The sequence below is a fragment of the Parasteatoda tepidariorum genome, chromosome 3 (genome assembly GCF_043381705.1).
Source record: "Parasteatoda tepidariorum isolate YZ-2023 chromosome 3, CAS_Ptep_4.0, whole genome shotgun sequence".
Lineage (NCBI taxonomy): Eukaryota > Metazoa > Arthropoda > Arachnida > Araneae > Theridiidae > Parasteatoda > Parasteatoda tepidariorum.
In genome coordinates, this window is record NC_092206.1 from 68,907,647 (window position 1) to 68,935,207 (window position 27,561).

At 29.8% G+C, this 27,561-nt stretch overlaps 1 protein-coding gene across 2 annotated transcripts in view; it reads right to left on the reverse strand.

The window, feature by feature from the left end:
- LOC107444069 (CD166 antigen homolog) overlaps positions 1–27,561 on the reverse strand; it is a 130,495-nt gene that overhangs the window by 28,851 nt on the left and 74,083 nt on the right. For both annotated transcript variants that reach the window (XM_016058142.3, XM_016058141.3), the window contains 6 exons: positions 25,492–25,602; positions 14,193–14,396; positions 8,141–8,440; positions 5,298–5,573; positions 4,134–4,418; positions 2,741–3,037 (listed from right to left, as the gene is read on the reverse strand). In XM_016058142.3, coding sequence (XP_015913628.1) covers positions 2,741–3,037; positions 4,134–4,418; positions 5,298–5,573; positions 8,141–8,440; positions 14,193–14,396; positions 25,492–25,602 — 1,473 coding nt within the window. The remainder of the gene's footprint in view (positions 1–2,740; positions 3,038–4,133; positions 4,419–5,297; positions 5,574–8,140; positions 8,441–14,192; positions 14,397–25,491; positions 25,603–27,561) is intronic.

Below are 27,561 nucleotides of genomic sequence, written 5' to 3' on the forward strand. Positions count from 1 at the left end.
TAGTTCTCTCTTTCCCCTATATCAAATTTTCATGCCATTTGAATGATTTTTCGCAGTTCTATGAACATTTGAATTTAGGCCTTTTCTTTGCAGATTTAAAAATTTTCGCAAACTTTTGACCGGTAGTGTACATAGTTTTTAAAACAAGTGATTTATATTTAATTGGTTAAATTAAATATAAATCGACTAGTTATTAAATGTAAAATTGATTGGTTATTACTTATAAAAAACATATATTTCTCACTATATTTATATGAACATATATTTTTGCTTTCATAATAAATTTTTATTTAATTGACTACGCGACATAAAGATTTTATTTTGTTATCACTTTCTGACGTATGTGATATTACTTTAAAAACTTTAATCATCTATTAACAATATATTTTATTCGGTTATTTTTGCACCAAGAAGTAAAAGAAATTATTAATAAAAAATCAATAGGCTTATCTATTTTTTTTTCTTTTTTCATTTAAAATAAAAATATCCATGCGTGCTCTCAGATAAGAAAAAAATAACTGAAAGATATCAGCGTGATAAAAGAAATTTAAGCTTCCCACATCTTTTTCTCTCATACTAAGAACAGACAAAGAAAAAACATTTTTGTGTCTGGATATCTAAGATATTGTTAACACAATGGGAGCCAAAGAAAAATCTTCTGTTTAAAATAAAACTTTTTTTTTCTGGATTTTGAATCAATAGCTTGATGTTAAATTCGATCGTTCACCGTATAATGCTCACGCAAGAAAACATTAAAAGAAATTACATTTCTTTCCCTCTTTTTTGGTCATTACCTTTCCGTTTCCTTTTTAGAAAAAAAATAACTCTAATTTGGTGGTGTAAGACTCAAATTGGAGAGGGCGTAAGTAGTGAAAAGGATAAAAAATCTTGAAAAGGTTGATATTGAGAAAAATTATTTCAAGTAATTGCATCGACTCTTATTTGTGTGCATTTTCCCAGTTTTCAAAAAAAAAAAAATTAGTCAATATACTAGTCAAATAACCATAAACATTTTTTCAGATAATATGTATTGCTGAAAAAGTTTTGTAACCATTATTACACAGACGTACAGTTAATATTTTTTTGGCATAGTAGTTTGGGATTAATGTTGCAAATGGATATCAACAAAAACGCTGAATTCTCTAATGCTTATACCTAATTATGGAATAAGTTAATAAATCCAATAACTAATAAAGTTATGTTTATCTTTTTTGCTTTTGAAATAAATTAATTTTATGGTTTTTAATATCAATTTTAACTGATTTTTACACAAATTTAAAAAAAATGGTTCTAAGATAAAAAGAAAATATTTAGTAAATATTGATTTGCTAAGTTCACTTAACGTAAGTAAACAATTATCCTGCCTTAATCAGGAAATTGATCTGATAGGCTGATAAATTCAATAATTCATAATGCTATATTTATCTTTTCTCATTTGAATAAAGTATTTTTCTGGTATTTAAAATTAATTTTAACTGATTTTGTAGAGAAATTATAAAGAAATATCACTAAGATAAAATTTGAAAAAAAAGGAAATATTTAGTAACTATTGATACGCTAAGTTTACATAACATAAATAAACAATTATACTTCATGAAAATGAAAATTGAAATCTGTAGTAGGTTGATTATAGTTTTACTATTATGAGGTCTGAATTTCAATACTCAAGCCAATCTTACTTTTTTTAAACTTATTATAACCAAACTCTGAATGGTTTTATATTACGCGCAATTTAGTTTTCGTTCTCCTTTCAAACTGATATTTTCTCTAAAAGATCGAATTAAAATTCTCTAGGTCGATTCTCTAGCTCACAGGTTAAGGCAATAATTACTATAAAATGTAAAATTGAAATAAGAATAAAACAATTAATATAAATAGCACAAACAGCCAGTTCATAATGAGGAAACAACTTCAGTAGCATAGGACAACATTTCCCGTAGCGGGCGGCTATACAATTTTTAATGGTCATGATGTAAATTACTCCTCGCACTACCACCAAATACGAATCTCGAAATCAGAATCTTCCTGTAGAAAGATTTTTGTAGGCAAAGGTATCACATTAAAGATAGAAAAATTCAATTGAAATATTTTAAAAATGCCCGAAATTTCTTGTCCAATGTGGATTTTTATTTATTTATTTAATAACAGCCGTTGAACAGCAGACCCAATTTGGAGTTCGCGACTATCAATGTTCATATTCGTCTCCTTCTAATTTTGAATCCAATTCAGGAGAAAACTGAACTCCTGGATTGAGAATGCCTCTGTGGAGGACTTTTTGATGGAACTAACCAGCGTCGCGTTACATAGAGAGAAAAAAGAGGAAAACAACCCAAAGTTAACCTGACGGCAAGGGTGGTTTTAACACTCATGATCCATCTATCACTGACATATTTCGTCAGCACTGTGATTGGTTCGAGCCGGGATCGGAATCAGTATCGTCAAACCATTGTTCGGTTTCGAAACCGGGTTGCCTCTTTCGGAGGGGAGTGCTCTCTCTCCCTTGAGCCTCCATGGCCCTCCAATGTGTATTTTGAACCGAATACTTCGTAAATTATCACGCGGGTTCCTTCTGATTTTTTTTAAGATGAACAAAAATTTCTGGTAAAATTACAGAACGGTATGATATGCGAATGTATGGTAAATAACTTATTTATATTAGATATTTGGTGTATTTCCTAACTAGCAACTGTTCTCGTTCTTTTTTATTTTTCTTAAAAAAATTAATAAAGATATCATTTACCTTCTGCTTCATTAGATTCGGTGCTGCTCACATGCATAGTTATCTGCTTGCTTCTTCCCTTGTTGTTGAGAGAGTAAACAATTAGCACCAACGACTCTCTGGAAGGCAGAGAGCAAACAGTAAATTTAGGAGCAGAATGGGCGGTGACGTTGGATAAAAACTTGTCGGAATCAGTTCCAAATATCTCCAACTGGAAAAGTTGAGTGAGCCCTCCATCGTGTCCCATTTCACACTCTAATACTAAGCAATGTGTGGTACGGTTGGAAATAAGGCAATTGCGTGGCTCCTCTGGTGGTCCTGTTGGATAAATTAAAGATTTGAATTAGCTTAGCGATAAGAATTTTAATATTTTCAAGCATTTAATGTCAAGAACATATTGTTTTATCAAGGGAACATTCTATTTCTAAGCAGATGACCAGAAAAAAAGTTCGTTATCGCTAAACATTGACCAGATTGAAAATTATTAAAGATTTTGGCTCAATTACTTTCGTGAAATTATTTTTTTTTTTTAAGTAAAATATTTTTTTTTGCTTTGTTTATTTATTTATGTTTTAAATATTGTTTCATTGAAAAGTTTTATGGTTACATTTCATCATTAACTTTCTAGTAGCTATGCTCTTCATACCAACATGATAGGAAACGAGTGTATTTTAGATACACTAACATAAAATGGGAATTGATGTCAAAACTATATTCTAGTAAGCTTGCGATTACTACTTACTAATTCAATTACGCGATTCTTAAAAAGCCAAACGGAGACATTTTTAAATTATTTAGACTAGATACATATTGACCAATAATTTACAAATAAAATAAATAAAATCTCATACGTTTCTACTGAATCATTGATATTAACAGTCTTACAGAACAAAAATCAATATGGAAATAAAAAATTTGACTGAAAATGGGGTATAGAAGAAAAAATAATTTCCAAATTACTGACAATATTTCTCAAACCTTTAGAAAATGGCTAAAAAGAGGTCAAAGAAAGATATAAGAATAAAAATAAAGCAAAAGTTTGTCTCTAATTTACTTCCTACGTACACCTGCCTCAGGAAAATAAAAAGTGCACATCTTTGTACATATTAAGACATATCTGAATGTTTAGTTTTCTGTTCCTCCTCTTCGTGGAAAATATTGTTTATTCTATTTTCAAAAATTAGAGATAATATATCATAAATTATAGGCTTTTATCTTTTCATTAGAGAATAATTGATGACATTAATTTTAATTTTAGGAATTGCCCATTTCAAAAAATTGTCTACCTGCAGACAATTAAGATAGCTTCTGAACTGGAATCTGGACTTTTTATCATGATGAAGTACAAATACGTTTTAGCTTTACAATAGTTATGAAATAATTGATCCAAAAATTTATATTTTAAATTACATACCAGCAGGAATGATCCTAAATGTGCATGGCTCCCTCTGTCTTCCAACTGCGTTACTAGCCCAGCACATCAGAAGTCCATAGTCCTTGGGGGACCTGGGTGATATTGTTGCGACACTATGAGATCCATTGCTAGAATACTGTTCAGTACTAAGTATTTTGGCCCCATCTAATGCCCATGTGAAGGATACTGTAGAAGGACTTGCGTCTACCTCACAAGCAACTGAAACAGATTCAGTTTGCCCGACACCATAAATACTGCTGCGGACCGAAACACAACGAGGAACATCTGTAGATAAAATAAGCTTTGGTTAAGATATTTAAAGCAATCATGAAGTTTTAAAACGCAATATTAACACTGTAATGTGAAACATTGCGAAAAAATAAATTGAAATTTGTTCTTATATTCTATTTTATATGGTGAGCTGAAGTATTTTGGTAAACAAAATTTATTTGTTTATTTAAAGTCTATCAATTATCGATCGGTAAAGAGCGTAATAAATGACACAGTTTAGTACACATCATGTTGATTGAGGATAATTGCATTAATTTATTTTTAAATTAATATGATTAATTTGAAAACTAAACTTCGTAAATATTTTAGAAAAATGTAGCTCTCGGAAATACAAGGTAAATATTAAGAAACCAGACAAAAATATTTTATTATAATTTGTACATCAGAATATGAATTATTTGTATATACCGATAATTAATTTTGTGTAGTATTATTTGGAGAATAAAAAGGGCAACATTAATAAAAATTTAAGAACAACACTAGGCACTCAAGCAATTATTTTTTCATTTAACAAACCAGTTTCATCAATTCATAATTTTAAATATAATACATTGTAATGACACAATAATTATTCATTCTATTGCAATAAATATTGCATTATAACTTATGCATTGGGAATTGCATCAATATACACAATGATAAATAATATATGGCTTATAATATTAACAGTTAATAGACAATTCCGAACTTTTTTTATAGACAATTGCAGTGATTATTTTATCATTAAGTTTGATACATAACAATATATATATATATATATATATAGATAGATATACCAGAAAGNTATATATATGTGTGTGTGGGGGGGGATGGGGGGGATGGGGGAGTGTTACATTAGGTAATATTATTTTATCAATGAGCAATTAAACTCACATTGTACTTTGAGCAATACAGGTTCACTGACAGATTTTCCTTCACTGTTGGTGGCTACACATTGATAACGCCCCTTATGTTCTGAAGTTACATTTGAAATGTGCAATATCCTGCTTCGGGTACTTTTCTTGGATGTGGGACCTAAGGACTGACTGTCCTTCAGCCACTCCAGCTCTACTATTGGTGGGTTAGCTTGAACAACGCATGTCATATTGATAGAATCACCCTCTTGAATTGCAGATTCCTTATCAACTTTTACTGATAATTGAGGTGGAACTAAAAATAAAAAATAAAAAACTTTATAATTTTCAGAGTAATACAAACATTTATATAAGAAACGTTTTAAATACTAAGGTTTATTATTAGGTTTTTTATAATAAACCTTATACTTCCTAATTGTTAATGTTATATCTAGTATTCATATATCTAGTATCAATATTTGAATGCATGTGAAAAAAACTTATTTAGCTTTTTATACAGTAAAGCTATTTATAGAAATAGAAGATTCTGACTTTATTTGTGTCGTCGTATCTGAGAATTGAGTAACGAACATATTATACTTCTTTCACTTACGCTAACATCACAAATAAAGACTACTTATTTTTTTTCTTTCTCTATAGCTGTCAGATTAAGAAAACCAAGCTCAATTTTTACAACGAATGGGATTTGACACATGTAAGCAGATCCGAATGATATCCGGATTTTTACAAAAAAGCAAGGAAAGCTCTGATTGGTCTAAGAAACTAAGTCACCACATTGAGACGCAGCTTTGAAATATTGAAGTTTTAAACTCTTCCATCAATTGCAAACTGCATCCCAAAAGTTTTGCTGCATCCTACTGCCTTATAAAAAAAAAAATTTAGATCGTTTCGTCCCTCCCCCCTTGGCTGCTGATAAATTGCTTTATAGATCGTTGAGAGCAGTTTTAGACTTAACAAATATTTTTTTTCCTCCAGATATTGCAAACAAATGTTTTGGTGGAATATTCCTTTCTATCCAGAGATTTTGCATCTAAGGTGTGAAAAAACGTCGGAGTACGGAATACGGAGGAATGTCCTTTAGTCAAAAGAAAACACCTGTCTGCATAGAAAATACCTGTCAATGTAATTAATGTGCATTTATTATCCTTTTTTTCAAAAGTTGTGATTATCACAAATAATAACCGATTCAACTGGGATAATTACCCCGTAGGAACGTATGTGTTTCGGAAGATTTACGCTTGCATTCCTTACGATGGTTCTTTTTTATTTTTTATTTATTATTTTTTTTTAGGGACCATTGCCAGATTTACCCTGTACTGTCGTCTTTAAGGTTGAGGGTCATTTCATGGGTCACACTTACTCGGTATTCCCTTCCAGGACACCTCTTTAAAATTTTAAAATTAAAGGCCGTTGCCTGGTTTACACTAGCCCGGTATTTATTACAGTTGATAGTTTTTGAGGTTAATGGTCATTGCAAGGAATTATCAAAACTATATTTTTGTAACTTATTCTAGGAGTGGAATTTGTCACCACCGCTTAGTGATAAAAAATTATAGGAATTCCCAAATTCTAAAATCGAATTTTGCTTGAAATCGAAAATGCTGGCATGCATTTTTTATACCCATACCCATCAGCGAAAAAAATTATAACTACTTTTATCGAGAGGCAGTGTGAAGATGGATTATAAAACAGAAACATAAATTCCAAACTCCCTATGTAATGACGTGATTATTTTTACCAATCAGAACTTTTCTTGACTTGGTAGGAAGCTGGATTTTGGGGTGGTTTAGATGTTTATATTTATAGAATAAAATCCAAGACAAGCTAAACGTTCTTTGTGTAATCTCTATTATTAAAATTATTAGTTTATTTTTTAACTACTTTGTTGAATGTTTTATGGTATATATTCCTTATCCTCTAAAATAATAATAAAAACATTCACGAAAAAAAATTTTTTTTGCCCTATTGCATTGATGGGACGAAGTCTTTTCACTACTCTCTCTCTGCTTATCGGCTGAATGACCAACGCTCTTAGACTTACTAAACATAACATGTAGTAACTTTAAAATAGTTTCTAATAAGCATTTTAGCCAATCGCGTTTACCATTATGAAGTAGCTTTTGAACACTTATCTGCAATGAAAGTCTCTCGAATATTCTAATACTCATGAACAATGCTACTCAAAATAAAAATAAAAAATAATAGTATTTAAATAGGCAGGGAAAGTTTTAATACGTGTCATATTGTACACATAAGTGTCTAAACATAAGTGTCATATTGTAAAAACTAAAAAACCTTCAAGAAAAAGTACTACTAAAAGTAGGTCATTTTGAAACATGCAATTTTGATTTAAGATAATAATACAGTTAATCAAATAAGATAACTTAAAAACAAAATCGTAACTTTGTTTTCCCCAATTAAATTGAATAATAAAATGCGACTTTTAAAAGTATTAAAATTAAATTTTAGTGCTTTAAGGTTTTAGTGACTTAACTCTAGCGCCTTTTATGATAATTATGAAAATTTAAAAAAAAATGTCAATATGAAAACGAAGTCACGATTCTTCTATTATCCGACTTTCAAATAATTGAAAAGCTATATTCTAATGCTGTATTGCTTAGATTCATAAGAATTTCCTTGAAAAAAATTAAGAATTATGGATTTTAATGACGTTCTTCTAAATTGATTTTTTTTCAAAATTGGAGATTTAAGAAATGTTATTTAAGAAAATATATATATGTAAACTATATTTGGTCCTGGTGAGAACTATGTTCAGTGTTTGAGGGTGTATATGCAAGATAATAAAATTTTGCTTTGTCAATTATTACGTCACTCATAAAATCTATGTTAAGTAATACTTACAATGAATATCTAATATCCACGTATCCTCCAAAACACTATCTGGTACTTGAGGATTGTCACCCCTACAAGACAAATTTCTCTGATTGTCATGCTTGGTGGGACCAAATAACAGACTGCTAACTGTCAAGTTTTCATCACGAACAGTACTTTCTGTAATTCGTGAAGTCAATTTCTCTCCATCTAGCCACCAAGAAATTTGAGCAGGAGGCCTTGCACCACTGGCTACGCACACAATTTCCGTAAAACGCTCCACCGATATTGGTCTGTACATGCTTGTAATCCTCACATCGGTAGGTTTCACTGAAAAACAAAACACTGTTAGAAATTTCTAAGAAAAACTGGTCGAATCACATTTATCTACTAGTTATTTTAATATATAGTAGAAAAACATTCAAATAACCTTTAAACTGGTAGTCAAACTGTTAACTGCGAGAAAAACAGTTTATTTACTGCTTTCACCTAATACAGTTAAGCAACCAGAAATTTATCACTCCAATTAAGCAACCCTAATGCTGCCATTTAGTTCCTTGCATCTGCGTACATATTATAGTCAAGGGGGCTTTTCTGGCAGTCTCGTGACAGACAGAGCTGGGGTCGAGCCCCAGGGATGACTCCGTAATAATGCTTCCATTCCCTCCAACACATGAAGAATTTTTAGTGCTCTGCTATCTTCAATGCCCATTACCTAACGAAAAGCCTTGCTCCTATAGATTGCTGCTGATTATTATATCATAATTTTAAAATGAAAATTCTAGCAATGGAGATAATTATAGATGCAGGTTTCATTTATTTCGAATCTCATATAAGCAGTAGGAAGATATACGAGGGTTGTAAATTAAATAGTGGCAACTTAACCTTTAAACTCACAGAAGGACGGGCATGCGCAAATTAGATATAGGAGCTGTGAGGTGGGGCTGTTGTCGATGTGTAGAGTGCAAAAAAAAGTCGATTAGCTTAGAAGGGTAGTTGTTGTGTGGCGTTAAAGTGAGGAGTCTCGTTTCCATCGCTCTAAAGCATGTTTTCAAAAGGTGATCAGCGGTCGTGGCTTACAATCGAGGTTGCCCGTGGCAAAAATGCAACAGAATGCTATCGAGGATTAGTGGAAGCCTTTGGAGCAAATGCTTTACCATATAGGACAATAGCACGATGGATTCAAGCATCTCGTCTTTTTTCGTCATTAAGCCTTTTCACAACATGCTTTAGAGCGATGGAAACGAAACTCCTCACTTTAACGCCACGCAACAACTACCCTTCTAAGCAAATCGACTGTTTTTTGCACTCTACACATCGACAACAGCGCCACCTCACCGCACCCATACCCTATTTACGCATGCGCGCCCTTTTGTGAGTTTCAAGGTTAAGTTGCCACTATTTAATTTACAACCCTCGTATAAAACAGTTTTCTCACAGGAACTAAATACTTAATAACAAAATAATAATAGTTGCGGGATTTTGTTATTAACTATTAACTAAATTAGCCAAATTTACAATAAAAGTATACAGTTAAATAATAAAATACACAAAATAAATTTCGTTGATTTATTATGCTTACTGGCAGTTTATTTTTCATTGATGCTCATTCAAAATTAACATCAATTGAATATTTCATGAAAAACCCATAAAACATTTATTTAAATTAATCAAAAGCATTATTTTACTCTAAGATAAAGTTGGCTTAATGATTAATACCAATTTTTTTTTGGTTAAATACAATACTGAAATGCACTTCCTGTATTATTAAAGGGAAAAAAAAGTTATTTGAGCTATTTCTTTTATTCAAATTTCTAGGTCAGGAATGTTTTTTCTGTCAAAACTGATATAGATTTATCTTAATATTTACTGTTCTGAGATTCTTTGAATTGCTTTTTTTCTTGCACCAAATAAAGCAAAAAAAGTCAAGTCAATTTATTTTTAAAATTAACAATTCAAAAATTTTCCGTCTGATGAGCAGACTGTGTAGGGGTCAGGGAACTGCCCTTGCATCAGAAAGGTCCTGAGTTTGAATCCCGGGCAAGTGATGGGTGTTCTTTCATTCTCTGTACTATTTGTCATCTCTGTGGTAGCAATGTTGACCGACCTAATATGGTGCCCCTGAAAGAGTGGCCAACAAATCTACCCTGTAAAAACCCACATTGATGAATTATTAACACAAGTGGGAAATTGGAAATAAAAATAACTATTTTCTGTTTTTGTGACGTAGGTTACAGTAATTACCATGAATATTTAGTAGATTGCAACGCATTATAATGAAAATGCTTTTCAGGGAAATAAAGTATTAGATAAAAATTGGAGATCCTAAAAAACAAAATAAACTCAAATAAAAGTGGACATTAAGGAAAAAGTGGACGTGACATTTAAATAACGAAACGTATTAATTCAATAAATTTGAAACACACTTAAGTTACTCAACATGACAAGTTTATTGTGTTAAATTTTGCTAAATATTACTAAAATATGCCTAAGTCAATAAATCCTTAAGTAGATTACAATATTTAAAAAAATCATCCAAAAATATTTTTTTCAAATAAATCAAAATAAATCTTAGAAATAGATTAAAAAAATCCGTTTATCAATTTATATCATAAATTATTCAATGATTTAAAATCTATTATGACATAAACGCATGTTACAATTGCAATAGTACTTGGAAATTGAAAATGAACTATAATTATTTGGCATTACAACTGTAAGTTATCTAAATTATATTCAAAGTAAAATGTCAAAATTTATTTTCGAAATTAAAAAAAGATATCCAGATTTGCTATTTTTTGATATAATATCATGAAAAAACCAAAGTGAAATTTTTAGAATCAGCTTTTGTTATTTTGCACAATTCAATTGCATGAATTTGAATGACATAATTCGGTTTAAAAACAGTTACTTATGAATGGAAGTTAGTTTAAGGAATAGTTTAAATTCATTTTTTTTCATATGGATAAAATGTATAAAATATAACTTTTGAGGATGTTCCTCGATTCTGAAAGATATTCAGAAGCGTTTTAAGAGATTCAAGTTAAAAAAAAATTTTTATTGCCTTACATATGCAAATTGTGAAAAATTCTTTTATGGTACATATTTAGACATCACATGATATAATAATCTATCTGGCCTCAATATTCTCTTTTGTGTCTCGTGAAAAAGTTTAAAATATTCATAAGAATGTTGAGTATAAAAAAATCAATAAAATGGAAACTCATTTGCGACAGCAATATGCTACTGAATAATAATAATTTAGAGAGTCTTTACTACAACAGAAAGGTTTCATATTTTGTAGCCAAGAACTTGGTTGTCAAATTTCTATTCATGGGATGTGTCCAAAATAGATAAAAGTAAGATCAATATAACAAAACAAAATGTAGTACTTTTTTTAAAATAATGTAAGCAGTAAGTATCGCACTTAGCATGTTTCAAATTTAAGTATAAGGTGATTCTTTTATTTAAAATTACTTTAAAAGCGACTAGCAAGTCTACAATAACTTGAAATAATTTTTATTTTCGAAATTTTTAAATATATTTTACATAAAAAATATTAATTTGAGAATAAAGAATTTGTGATTCAGGAATACTGTATCCTATAAATTTAAAGTGATGCGTTTCCTTAATGTGGCTTGCTTTTTTTTTTTAACTAAATACTTGATTTATATTATATGTATGTATTAAATTTAAAGTTGCAATGTATACAATCATAAAATGGAAAAATTCAGAACAAAAGCTTAGGAACTATTTTAAAAATCGTCTGGATTAACTATATTTTAAATAAAAATTAGTTAAAAGGGGCAAAGTTTTCAACTAACCAGGAAGAAATTTTGAAGAGAAAATGGAAACTGACTGAACATATCGGTATTACAGGATCACAAGAACGGGATTTAAAATCGGATAGCCCTGTTAGCATCACAATTGTTAATCTATAAAACTCTTGTCCAGCCAGTCTTGACATACGCTTCTGAAGCTTGGACAATGACAAAATTGGAGGAAAATTGTATCGCAATATTTGAGAGAAAGATTTTGCGGGGTATACTTGGTGGTGTAAATGAAAACAATAACTGGAGAATGAGATTTAACTCTGAATAGTACAAGATTTATAAGCAACCTGATATTATTAAAAACATAAAAATAAATATAATGAATTGGATCGCCCACGTGATTCGAATGAGTGACGACAACACAATAAGAAAGATACTGCTTTTCAGACCCACTGGATAAAGAAAGCGGGGAAGGCTGCGGTTGAGATGGGCTGACTCAGTGGAGTCTGATTTTCTCGCAATTAATGAAAAAAATTGGAGATCAAAGATAAATCGGAAGTCGTCATGGAGAAATCTTCAGAGGAAGTCATTGGCTCACATTGGGCTGTCTAGCCAACTATGACGATGATGAGTCCTGTTAGCATCACAATTGCTCGACCAAAAACGTAAAGGTCGAAGGCCGAAACTTACTTGGCAAAGATACTTGCACCAAGATCTGTGCAAAGCAAAATTAGGCCGGGACAAAGATACGTGGAAAAAGATACTTTAGACCTCATGTCGTGTAGAGTACAGGTAGGTATATAGGTAGGTAGGCCGTGTAGAGTACCATCTGCCGTGTAGAGTACAGGTAGGTATATAGACATACTTTTTTTTTCTTTTCAAAAATAAATAAAATAAATGTTCCAAGCATGCTTAGTGGTTGTATGTAGAATGGTATATGATTTTCCAGATTGAAATATTTTATTATTAAGAAATGATTTCTGTATTTCTTGTAGATTAATTTATTTTCTTGTATATTTCTTGTATATATATCTCGTATACTGTATATATCTTGTATATACCATGTATATTTCTTGTAGATTATTTTCTTCTTACATGAAGGCACAATGGGAGAAAAATAAAATAAATCCTTCTTTTGTTTAAAAAAAAATCTAGGCGAATTGCAAAATGCTTACAAATTATGTTTATAAATGTTGCAATCTAAGATTTTTGTACTATTAATAAGACGGTTTTTAGTTTAATCGAAAAAAAATTTCGCTTTGACTATAGTTATTATATATGCTACATACTGAACAGAGTTAAGGACTTCCGTTCTATTTACCACATAAATTATTACAGTATTAAACATGTATAATGCTTTGATTTTTTTTTGCCCTGGCAATGATATGAGACTAATTGACTAATATAACACTAATATAAAACTAAAAGACTAACATGATTTGTTCATTTACGTCGCACTAGAGCTGCACAATGGGCTATTGGCGACGGTCTGGGAAGCATCCCTGAGGATGATCCGAAGACATGCCATCACAATTTTGATCCTCCGCAGAGGGGATGGCACCCCCGCTTCGGTAGCCCGACGACCTGCACGCGAAGTCGAGCACTTTACGGTAGAACAGTTTAACGAAGACCAATACCGCACACCCTCGGTCCCTATGCAGACTGATCCAAGTGGTCACCCACCCGCACACTGACCGCAGCCAGTGATGCTTGACTTCGGTGATCTGCAGGGAACCGTGTCTTAACGATCAGTCCACTGCGGGACTAAAAGACTAACATAAGACGAATGACAAGTTACGGCAGTCAAGAAAGTTTACCGTAAAATTCGATTTTACTGGAACATGTTACGGAACTAAAATGTAATATATCGTAATTTTTAAAGCAGTAATTACGATAAAACAGCTGATTCACTCTAATTAAATAAATATTACTGTAAAAATTACGGTATACTATTTTATAAGTCTATTTTATATTATTACGGTATACTATTTTATATACTATTTTATAATTTCTTGCTAAAATGGGTTTCACGAATGATGATCACAAAGTGTCAGTATTTTATATCGTAGTTTGATCAGGAAATTTTTACAGAGCAGTTAAATTTCCTGTATAATGAAAGTAACACCTTAAATATAATTTGCCCCTATCGACTAAACTGAATGTAGAGCAGAAATTTAACGCAACGTATCGTAACTCAACTTACGTAAAAACTTAATGTGGAGCAGAAATTCAACATTTAACACCGAAATTCAATCATATCTTCTGCTGTTGTAAAATATTTAAAATTCTATGAGTAACTAAAATCTTACGGTTCATGTCTATGATGACTGAACTGGTAACAGGCTCTGTGAGGTTTGAGTTTGAGACTTGACACGTGAGCTTTGTTAGAAGATCTGTTCTCCTTAGACTTGACAGCAGTAATTCATTTCTTGCAAATCCTTGCGGAGTGATGTAGTATGAGTCATCAAGGAGCTCTGCATCTCTCCACCAACGAACAGCTGGTGATGGATCACCTGTAAAAAGGGTTATATCAACTATTATAACTTAGAATATAAAGTGATGCCTGCTCATATCCTTAGCATTGAATTTAACTAATAAGAAATAAACCACTGTTTTTTTTGTTCCATTTTTACAGAATTCTTTCTTTTTATACTTCTTCAACTAATTATTTGACTCATTAGTTAATTATTTTATTCTTCAGTTAATTATTTGATTTGATTATAAAAAAATATAGGATATGAAAATTGTTGAGTAATGTCAGCATTACAAATTTATAAAATAGCTTCATAAATAAATATAACTTCATCTTCTGTTCAATTTACTTAAATATACATTGGAAAATACCGAGAGTGGAAATACATAAAACAGCCACAACAAAAAATTACAGAAACAGCCAAAAATTTATTTCAGCTTGTTTTACCTTCGTAAATTCCATAGACATTTTATATTTCTGTTGTTTTGGTTGTTATTTTTAAGTTTTAGTTTATGTGGAAACTATTGAATTTTAAACATTTTACAAAATAACAAATACATGTTATTTGATAAGTTTTATATTTATCAATTAAGAAATATGTTCTATATATTAATAAACAACTGTAAAGAATAGGGGAAATATATGATAACTGTATAATATAGGATAAACTTACTGTGATTCGTGGTTCATTACTTTCTCAATTTATTTATTTATTTATTTTTGGAAAATTATATCTATTTCTTTTAACCTATTTTTAATTTGGATTTAACTCTTTTCATTAGCAATTTTTGACACCTTAGCTATTTTTAATACTTTACCTGTGACTCCTTAAGTACTACATTGCTAAGTTCTTTTTTTAAAGAAACCATCAAAAATTTATAATATTTTTGGTTAGATATTTGTATTTAATACATCCTTGTTACAATTAACATCACCTTCATTTGCAAGGAGAAACAATTGTATTGCAATGTTAGGAGAATTGTTCTTATCTACTTTTTCATAAATGTGTATCAGTTTAAGCGTTATAAATTTATTACCTATTTCAAACAGTCAAACTTTTATTTTAAAAGAGATTGATCAAAAGTAAATCAGACATTAAAAAAAAATAGTAAAATAAATTTATAATAAAAGATAAAACATCAGCATTGTACGTATTAAGCTTCCTTGATTCTAACAGTCATTGTGCTTATACGTAATCACAGACAATCTAAACTCTTTGTAGGATAGCACCAACCCGTCCTTCTTATTACACCGTCCCAGACTAAGGGAATTAAGCTTTTAAGTAAAGAAATACGCCATCATATGAGTTCTACACTGGGTAAAAAAATATGATCAACCAGAATATGGTAAAATATAGTTTGTTTATGACTTAATAAAAACACTAAAAATCATGGTAATTTTTACGAAGTACTTAGGTTAATGACCTTGGTAACATTAACTATAAAATATGGTGTTATTACCATGTTTAGTATTAGACACTTCGGTAAAATTCCATCTATATACTTTTATCCTAATACCATCGGGCACAGTATGAAAACCATCCATTCCGTTGAATTCATTTTTCATTGTTTTTTAAATTAATGTGTGGTAATAAAAACTATTTTTCTGGTAAACCATTACCATACAAGCAAATAGATTGCCAAGTGAATGGCTTATATAGCTTGGATTTTGGTTTTTTACTAGAATTAACCGAAAATGACATTACCATATAAGTGAGATACTTTTACCAGAATTATTCTTCTGCACAGAAAGCATGACTCAGCTTAGTATGCGGAAAGCATAGAAGGGCAGACTTATAATATTTTAATATCAATAAAGAACTGACATTAATTTTAAAGCGGATTATTTTTAAATCATACCATAGATTGTTCTTGAAGTATTATGGTTTTTTAAAAACATAAACGTGATGTTTGCTTCGAGCATTTATGCGTATGGTAACCTATCACTACAGTATGCTGAGAACAAAAGTAGTCTTAATTTCTGGTATTCTCTTCATGCAATATTAGACAAGTATCCAAATAAAACACACAAGTATCCGATGAAGTATCCAATGAAAAACGTCCACATTCTGACGTATGCAGGGTGTAGTAGTCCCTTCTACTAATAGGTACTAATAAATTTCCTTTCAAATTGAACTAAAAAGATGTACACATAATAGAAGAGAAGAAGAAAAACCGTGAGGAAAATTCGCAATCGCAATTCTGATGAATCACTATTTTTTATTCTTTTTTATATTTTTTTTGTATATAACAGGCGTTGAACAGCTGACCTAATTCGAAGTGGTTATTAATTTTAAACTCCGTAGCCCTGTAATTTGCAACTCAATCAAGAAGACAAGGAAATTCCTGGATAAAGCATCGGGACAAAATAGCCTTTGTGATAAACATTTTGATGCAACTTTACCACATTTGCGGTACTTGGAGAAGAAAACCACGAAATTTTACCACTGTAAGCACATCACCAACGGGAGATGAATCAAACCACAGTAGTAATTTATTAATAGATGAATAATTATTGAGCGAGAGGGCTCAATTGAGTGAATAATTATTGAGCGATTTAAAAATCATAAATATCGTTTAACTGCAGGAGAAAGCTAAAAGGAGTTCAAAGGCATTTCCTATTAATGTTTTTGAATTTCTCTCAGCAATCAATAAGATTTTTTATTTTTAAATTTCACTTTCGCCAGCTGTAGAGTCTCGAAATTGAATAGCGTACATTATTTTCTAGCTTTACTATTTTGTGAGTTGCTTAATTTACATCAAGTCGATTTTATTTTTGACTAAGATTCAGAAACAATCTATTCAGGATGGTGATTACGAAACAACCGGAATGCCTCCCAAAGATTTCCAGTTCTAATTGAAAAATCTTGTACACTTCCAATCCCATGTTCTATAATTAAGTTAGAAAAACAATAATTTGAAACGTCGTGTTTTCCTCCCAAACCCCCCCCCCCGAACTATAAAAAATAAAAGCAATGATATTGCTCTTTCCTAATTTATGCAATAAACAAAAATAAAATCGTATAAAAATATAAATAAACTAGAATAAAGTAACAGACATTTCCTATATCATTTTTAACACTAGAAAATCAACTTTACTAAAAATATTCCAACTAAAATCTTCATTATGGCAGCATTTGATAAATACTAAAGTTATAAACTAATTTTTAAAAGATAAAACTTTTATTTAAAGATTGTCACGCTATTTCTTACGTGTCCCTGAGCACATTAAATGTTTTTAGACCTTTTTATATCACGGAAATACTTAGAACAGCATTTTATCTTTCTTATCTTAGCTATACATCTTTCAAAAATGTCAGCGATTTCAGAAGAAATGTAATAATTTTTTACTGTCAAGACATTAGAGAATTGTGACAGCTGTGATATTTTATATTTCTTTTTTTCTAAAAGAAATATTTGAGAATTTTGTTTTATTTTCTGAAATTTGATTTAGAGTCTTTCTAGGAAATCCTTTGTTTCAATTCATCGCTTCGGACTTCACCGGTTATCGGTAAAGCATTACAATCTTCATGAAAATAAATGCTAGAGTAATAATTTTCCGGTAAATTCACTTCCACACATTGAATTTCATAAATATATTTTCTTATGCTTTTATGTCTGAATATTTTTTCTCCATAGAATTATACTATAATTCTTTTTTAGTTTGTCATCTGAGTTTTAACGGATGCCATGACGAATGAGAACATGTCATAGCATGTATGATTTTCAAATCATGAAGCTCATCCAGGAAATGAAAAAGAATTTTTATTATTGATTAAAAAATAAATAAATAAAACCATGACATAGATTGTAATTTTAAGACATATTTACACTCTTAACAGCTCTCTCTATCACTTTAGATCAATTAAATAATTTAAAAATATTATCTAAATATTAAAACCTATTAACATTTAATTTTTCAACAATGTAAAGCAATTCCTTTTAATCAAAAAATTTTAACAACGTAATTATTCCAAACTGTTGTTTTTAATAATAAGTGGAAAATTTTAATTCTTTGATAAATACATAATATGAGCACTTTAAAAAATGAACAGTGAAAAACAATAATGAAGGCTTTAGTTTTAAATAATAAATAAACAACGGGAGATAAATTCAATTGCTTTTTTTTATTAAATTCAAAGCAATCTCGTCTTTTTCTAAACTAAATAAAAATAAAAGTGTTATTAAAAGAACACAGTTTCTAATATTAATTAACCAAGAAGTCACTCATTTTAATTCTCCAAAGACTAAAACAGTCTTTGTTACTGTATAAATTTTAGCAATCAGCAGCATCATTGAAATTAAAGTAAAAAAAAGACTTTCGGAATGTTTACAATTTTGTGGGCTGTATCTTGACTTCCACGTGAAGAAATTTGCTTTTATAAAAAATACATAAAATTAAAAATATTAGGCTGTCTGTTCAAAGATTTTATTCATTGTCTATTCGAAAATGAAAAAATACCACAAAAAGATTCATAAGAGCACATAATGATATCTATTTAAATGGTAGTATTTGAACTATTTTATTTTAGATAATATTCATTATGAGCTCTTGTTGAATTAATCGTGTTCAGAAAAACCTCTAAAAAGGGAAAACAACCTTATTAAAGTCATTACTCTCCTAAAAAAGTGAAAAGATCGTAGATATGAAATAAATCATTTAAATGCTATTTTTTTTTCAATTTTTTGTAACTAAACTGGTTATCAATAATTAAAGAAAAATCACAAAACTGACCATAACTCAGAACGTTACGCATACGTTTAATGAGACTGGCACACATTGTAATGCTTAGAATAATTTTTAAAAAAAATATAAAAAGTATTGACCACAGACATACATGGTGTTACAGAATTAGCATATTAATGAAATTAATAAGATCTGATGATTTGGAACAGAAAAAGTACATTCAGTATGGGGTATAATTAACCCAGGAACAATACAGCAATGTGTGGTGATTTTAGTTACGCGGTCTACTAGTTCATTTGGAAGCGCGAGTCAATTTTTTTCGCAAAGCGAGGAGAATCGAGAGCAGCTACACGTCTTCCTAAAGCATCACAAACATGCTAGATAGGATTCAGCTTCGGTATTCCAGCTGGATACTGTATAGTGCGGCTTTCAGGAGAACTCCTCCAGACACCTGTCTCGCGTCGAGGCGGTACTATGGTTACCAGGAAAGGTCACTTCGAATAGGGAAGCGGGGAGAATAGTTTTGACTTAATCTTTGCATAGGTCGCCTTAAGTAAACTAATCGACACCTTCTTTCCTCCATTTCACCCCCATTATAAATGCGCTCTCGCTTGTTACCATAGCAGCAAACAGCCTCAGACTTTCAGCCTGGAGGAGTTCTCCTCAAAGCCGCTCTATATGCGCTGAATTGTTTGTTGACAAAGATAAACAAACATACGTGATGCGAGCCTTGTATGTCGCTGCTTTAACATTCTATAGCACGAAATCCCCCCCCCCCTATTGCTCTAGCAGAAGGGCGCACGCAAACATCAAAGTTGTCATCTCTGAACGTGTGAGTATTCATAGTTCAATGTGGAAAAACCGTCCACCCAAAGAGATACCACCCCACACATAGACACTGCCCACTTGCTATGCATCTCTTTCAAAGATGTTTCATGGATGATATCGATTTCCAGGCTCTCCAAATCAAATAATGCACCTTTAGTCTCTCTAAGGCGTGATGAGAGTGGTATGCAAATGGCTGGTCGTCTACTGATTAAACAACGTTCGTGAAGCCTTCTACGTACAGTAGACGTAGGCGCCATTCTTCCTGGGCAAGCACTAAGAGATAATTGGAGGTGTCTCGGAATTGCAGCTCTTTTCCTTCGTACAAATAACGATAAATATAGATCATAGATACTCACCGTAGCAATTGGCCGTATTGGGTGAACCTTTCGAATGCTGAACCTGCGATAAGAAACTTTTGCTAAAATCTATGAACCACAGACGGACTCACATTTAGCCCTGTGGACACTTCAATCAGACTTTGCCCTGCCTCTAGTCTTCCAAAAGATCTCAATCACAGTTCTTAGGACAAATGATGCCTGGAAGTCATTGTTACAAATTGGCTATTTCTAATGTCAGAAACAGTGAAATTGACAGACTAGCAGTTTCCAGAAAACGCAGAAAATGTCATTCCATTGCTGTGACTCTAATTTACATGCTGCGGTCTTGCATAATAACTCTTATTTGACAACATATTACAATGTCGTTGGTATTGGCTCACTTTTGGGAGAGTTATCACTATTTTCGATATTTTTTCCTAATTTATAATAACCAGTGTAGTTTTGCATTATCAACGAAACGTCTTGATAATTTTTCAGCAATTGTGTATTATGAGGTCCTTGAAGACAGTAATATTTTTGTGTTATTTTGTTTTGTATTACTTGTATGTTATATTTTTGTGTAATGCTTTTGTGACATTAGGTCACAGNCTAGCCAAGGTTTTTTTCTGTTTGTTTCATCCTAGACTCGGATAGCTTCTATGGAGAAGGAGGTATGTTTTTATAGAATATACTTGTTATCTTCTGGAACTTATTGTTGAAGAAGAAAATTTACTATTCCTTATGGGTTATAAAAGTTTTGCGACACCACTTCAAAAAATGTACTAACTATATGTTTCACCCGGCCATTAATCTTTTAGTTTTTTTTCTTTCTAAATTGTTATCATTTTTTGCAACTTTTCATTTTTTATTCTATACCCAACCGTAACAGGGCAGCTTTACATGCAAAACACTTTTTTTTCGAAAATGTTTAAAGTAAAGTATTTATCCTGTAGTTTTCTCTTGTTTAGTTTCAGTTTTTAGTTTTGATCAAAAATTTTTAGCTGCGAAGGAATTAAATGTCAGAGAGGCCAGATTAGTTATGATCTGAATTGAAAATATTATATTACGAATCAAGGAAACAAAGCTGTGATATAAACTAAGTATGGAGAAAACATGTGCGAAACATTTTGCAATACTATTTTGCGCTGACGTTGTTTTCCTATTGAAGAAATCTGGAGAAATCCGATTATCTGTGCTGGAAGTCACCAAGTTTCATTTTAAACTTATGTCAATACTGGTGTTTAAATGTTTAATCAAAAAATAATAAGTATTGTAACAAAAGAAGCAATATTTTAATGTTCTAAAAAAATGAGAACAATAATATATGCATAACAATATGAAGCTTATATTTTCAGCAAAAAGCTGCTTTAAAACCAATTTAATATGCAGAATAAAAATTTTTTAATCATTAAATATTGTTTTGACTATTTATTATCATTCATTATTCACAGTTCATACCTGCACTGTTCAAAACTCAACTTTCTTAAAACTAATTACTCAAAAATAGCAAAAAAATGGCGAATTTTGATTTATGTTCATATCTAATTTTCACTGATTTTATACTTTAAAACATCGATATTATTCAATTACTTGAGTCGATTACTAAATTAATTTTTCTATTTACAAATCATTTCTTGAGGTGTTTATAAAAGCTGTCAATGAAAAGTACATTTAAGGATATTTCATAGACGATACATTTGGTCTGAAAAAATAAATCAGAGAATTACTTATTACACGATGAGATTATAGTTAAAAAGTTATTTAATTAAAGTAATATAATTTTTTAAGTTGTATTTGTTTTTCATTTAACTAATTATTTAAAAAAATCCGATTTTAAAAATATTTTACGTTTTTATTCTTATTAATTAAATAACAGCTGATTAGTTTTGATCTAGATTTTTTTTATTTTATTATTTTCCCACAGAAAATTTCATAATAATCGCCAATAATGTACAGTTTTAATACTTTTTACAAAATAAAGTAAGGAATATAAATATAAGGGATAGCATGCTATTCTTTTGTAATATTATTATTATCATCATGGAAAAAAATAATAATTTAAACTACAGGGAAATTAACAAAGTGGGTGAAATGAAAAGCATTAAAGAAATATTTGATTGCACAATGACACTGAAGGGCATAGAAATACTATAAATTATTAGAATTACCTTAAAATTTTAACAGGCACAAACTAGTTTTGATATTTGTAAGTAAGCTTTTCTTATAAATATTCCTCAGATATTGAAAACGTTTCTCACCTTTTCCTTTTTTAAATGTTTCTTCACTACCCTAAAAATAATACTTTTCAAAGGGATTTTAAAAATTTGTATTAAGTACGGAAATGACGGAATACCTGGATATATTTCATACAAAAAATTAGCAGTAGTTGTTCCGGGTTATGTACTTTTGGTATTAACCCACTTCATTCGGTCAATACACCATTACAACCTCATTTCTTTTTTTCAAGCAAACAATAGAATTTTTTTCCCCACCTTCTTTCAAGAAAATAAGAAATAAGCTATACTAAAAGTCTCATAAAACTTCCGAATTGTAATTTTTCATAGGATATTTCTTTCTTTTTTGGTATGAAGAATGATCAGTGCCACACATACCTTCCCAATCGATACAAAAGAGGGAATGAAAAGAAATAAAAGATAAAAAAAAAATTCCTTTTTTTTCGCGATATTTTTCACTTTTTGTCGTAATCAATCACATTCTGTTGGCAAAATATAAAAAAAGTAACTTTCTAGTTTTAAAAAGAGCATAATTTTAAGTAGAGTATAAAACAGTGCATTACAAGAACATACTTACATTACAAGAAAGTCAGTACATTTTTTAAATAATTAAAAGTCTTAATTAGAATTTAAATTTCAGTTTTTCTTTCTTAATCAGTTTAAAGGCATATATTATTGCTTAAGTGAAATTCTTTCTTTTAGTTGTCAAGCATTTCAGTTGTTGCATTTGCTAAGAAGGGTTTTTATCATATTCATTATTTATATGGTATTCTAATTTATACATAATGTCAATTATGATTATTTCTAACCTATAAAAATAAAAGGTAACTGAAGTCAAAGTATGATACGTCAAAACAAAATTTATCTAATTCATAATCTAATTTATTTAAATTGTTTATTTCGTTGAACTCAATTTTGCTTATCTTCAGATCATTAATTTCAAATTAAAATTTTATACTGAGCAGGGATATATTCTGGATATATTCTGGTTAATAATTTAAAAATAATTTTAACTTCTTTCTTATGTCATTCTTTGAATTAAGTGATTGGTTTCTGATAGGTATTTAATTTGAATATAACAAATCAACTATTTATTAGATAATATTAATTCTTGGACTATTGGCTTATGTTTCTGAGTAATAACTGAAAAATAAATCACTAATCAACTAGTTTTTCAACAGTTATTAATTTTTGCATAAATATTAATAATCTAAATAAAGTATATTGCTTATTTCCATAGTTTAAACAAGTTAGAAGTTGAGTTTTCTATTATTATTTTAAGTTTAAAAGTGATAACTGAAATTTATTTAAAAAGTTTAAATGGTTCTGAGATTTAAAATTAATTCCATTTACAGAAGTTAAACAAGATTGTTCATTTCTATGGCCTAGTCATTGACCTATATCAAACATGAACTTAAAAATAATGGTACTGTAAAAAGACATTTACCGCAATCGCTGTCTCGTAGATTGAATGAAAAGTAAAATTCCGCATAATATTGCAAAAAAAACAAACCACTTATTACAATTCAAAATCTTAGACACAAATCCTTAAAAAAAAAAAATTTCCTCATAACCAGTTCCAGAACAACTGTAGTTAATACCCAGCACGAATGGTGTTTCCTATATCTAAAATCATGTTCTAAAGGAGTATTAGTTATCCTACGTCTGCGCAAATTTTACGACAGATTCGGTTTTCAATAAACTTTTTTCGCATATCGCAGGTCGGAAGTCTGAAGGTCATTTCTATTCCTCCTTCCAACCATTCCACTATATCATGGAACGTGTCAACAGGAAGTCACGTGACAATTTTTTGAAATTTATTTATTCATTTTTTTTTTCTTTTTTGGTAATTGAGGTTTTATATGCCACGTGGTTGCTTTTTCGTAAAATTTTCGACAATTGCTAGATCGTGGGAGGAAAATTCAAAAAATATTTCGTTCTCAATTTTTTTCAAATTTTTTCTTAGTAATTGACGGGTATTATTTCAATTCGTATAAAGTCAAATCTAAAAAAATTATATTTTAGTTTTTATGGCAAAAAATATATACAATCAGGTGATTTTTCCCGCATTCCTCGAGAATTGTCCTTTAAGTAAAGGAAGGGGAAGAAGCATTTGGATTTGAAATTTAGAGCAATTTTACTGAAGAAGATATAGAAATAAAAAAAATATCAGTAGTGAATATGAACAATATATTTTTCGCAGTGATGATAATAATGATTCAGGGGAAAGAAATGACGACTCTTTCCAAGCTGGAATTCGATCATCGAAATTATTTACATGGAATACAGTGTGAATTTCGAACAATGAGAAATCTCTTTAGAATACTACTTTTCGATTTTTTCTCAATCTATCCAGTTTAATTTCCAGTCTTTTATTTTCTCTTTTTTCTAACTTTTTTTGCAATAAATAAAAATTTAGAATTAGTTTAAAATTAGTTTTTGCAACTAGTTATAATAATTTTCCTGAATTAAAAATTCCTTGCAGAAGTTGATAACTTAACTTTGCAAATAATGTTAAACTTGTATTTTTTCTACCAGGATTTTCTTTTATATTTAATAATACTTGCATATGATGAATATTAAAAGTATTTTGATTTTTAAAATATATATTTTAACTAAAAAATTTTAGACTATATAGAATAAAACATAATATTGCTTCTCTACCTCATTAATATAAGCATTCAAAAACAATTTACATTCATTTGAGTGCATCATCATTTCTTTTTATGATAACAATGTCATTTTTTCATTTCCTGTCAAATATGTAATCAATATTCATTCCTTTCTGTCATTTTTTTGGCCAAAAATTTTAAAGTAACCGCTGTCGTAAAAAATACGACGCATGCGCGCTTATGCAAAATTGCTGAGCGTGCGTACTGTAAGGTTAAACAATGACGACTTGACGCATGAACCAATCGTCTCAGCAAAATCTTTAGGTTTCGTGCAAAAATCGAATTTTAATTTTTATCTTTTTATTATTTTTATAATTATAAGATTTTAGTTTAATGAAAATGTATTTGTGTCTACGAACATCCACACTTCCCATGCTTACGAACGTAAAACAAATTACCTCCTTCTCCTTCACATGCTAGAGCTAAAGGAAATCCTTCATTGTATGGTCCTATCATTCCGTGCAAATGTTGTCCATATTCATCCATTATGATTGCTTCCTTAGGAGGAACTGAAATAGAAATAATACTAAGTTTAAGAACGTAAACTGAAAAAATAAGCATTTACACTTAAAGTCAATATGCATAAAAACGCTTTTTACTTATAAAACTAATTTATATTAAAACACTATATAACATGTGTGCAATTTAAATTTTTTATGATCTGAAAAATTAATTAAATAATGCATCGACATTTAATCAATGTGTCTAAATTGTACCATATTATTAACTTAGCAATAAAAAATTCATGAAAGAGAGAAAAACAAATAATTAACCCCTTCAGCTGGAATATATTTATGGCTTCAAGTTATTCACTTCATTTGGAACATGCAATATAACTTCAAGATATCTTCTTCAGTCGGAATATGCCTTTATAGTTTCAAGATATCCTCTTTAGAATAGTGTCTTCATCATCAAATTAAACAAAATTCCTGTGATTCTTAAGATTCGTTAAGTTATGCTTAAGTTTTAATATTAATTTGTATACGTATGAAGCTAATTTATATTAAAACATTAAAAAATATGTACACGTTTTTCGTGATAAGAAAAATTGGTTATATTGAATGTAGCTGGAAGCGAATAAACTATCTCCATTTAAATGAATTATCTTTAATCAGTACATCTAAATTACACCGTATTATACGTTAAGCTGTGAAAAAATCCTTGAACGAGAGAAAAACAAATAATTTACCCCTTTAGTCGAAATAGGCCTTATAGCTTCAAGATATCTCTTTTTGAGAGGAATAGCGTCTTCATCATCAAATAAAACAAAAATCATATGATTTTGACGATTAAGATGATAATTAAGTCGTTGTGATTCAAAATTGGTGTCTGGTAGGACAGACGTGACGTCCGAGGAGGCTAAAAATGAAATATAAAAAAATAGCTCAACGGAGAGTATGTTTCATTATTCTTAAATTGAAACTTATTATTTCCCTTTTGCTTTTGCAGTCTTCTTATTGATTTTTATGACTTTTATAAGCGTTATTAAAATATATATTTAGTTAAATTAGAGTGTATATAGATAATGAGAGTATCTTAGACTATGCTGAGAAATTAATTCAAAATTTTTATTACATATGTTACATATGCAGTTTCTAAAACAATAGTTCAAAAAACTAACTATTAAATGCTTGTAGAAAATCTGTTGTTATACTTCAAACTAAAAATAAACGCTCATTGCAAAAAAATATAGTTTTTTTTCTTACGTTAGAAAAATGTGGAATCAATTTAAGTCATACACACATAAGACAAAATGTTAATTATTTAAATATCTCCAAAAGTATTTACCAGACGTAATCTGAAAAACGATGAATGTTAAAACTAGACGGGAGAATTATATGATTTTATCAATCCAAAAAGATGAAGATAATAAAGAATCGATCAATGTAGAAGTAGGAAAAAAAAGTATGTGTGAGTGTGCATGAAGGTCGTTATCAAAATTGTGGCAGCATCTACTTTTGTATTTAAGGAAAAAAAGAGAGATGTATTATACAAATTGAATTTCTTTAATATTCTAAATGGATATCAGCATCGTAAGAAAATATATTATATCAAAAGGCGATGTATAAGTTTTAAGAGCAAGTAAGAAAATATGGAATCTTATTTGAGTATAGAGTATCTTTAATCTGTGCTGTAAACAGACTATACATGTATAATATTGCTTAGCAATATCAATTTCGCATAGAAAATTGTTTTATTATATTAAATTATTTTATTATTATTATTGTTTTATTATTTATTTATATTAAAATCGTAGTTTAAATCTATGGGCTATTTTGCCGTGAATTTCGTCTGGTTAAGCTTTTGGCTTATGGACTCTTATGTTTTAATGCAATTTGCCTATGGCATTTTTTAAAAAGTGCTTAGAAAATGTTATACATTATAAAACTACTGTAATTTTCATATTTTTCCTATGATATCATCATATTTAATCAAATTTTCATTAAAGAAGCAAAGCAGCTCCAATA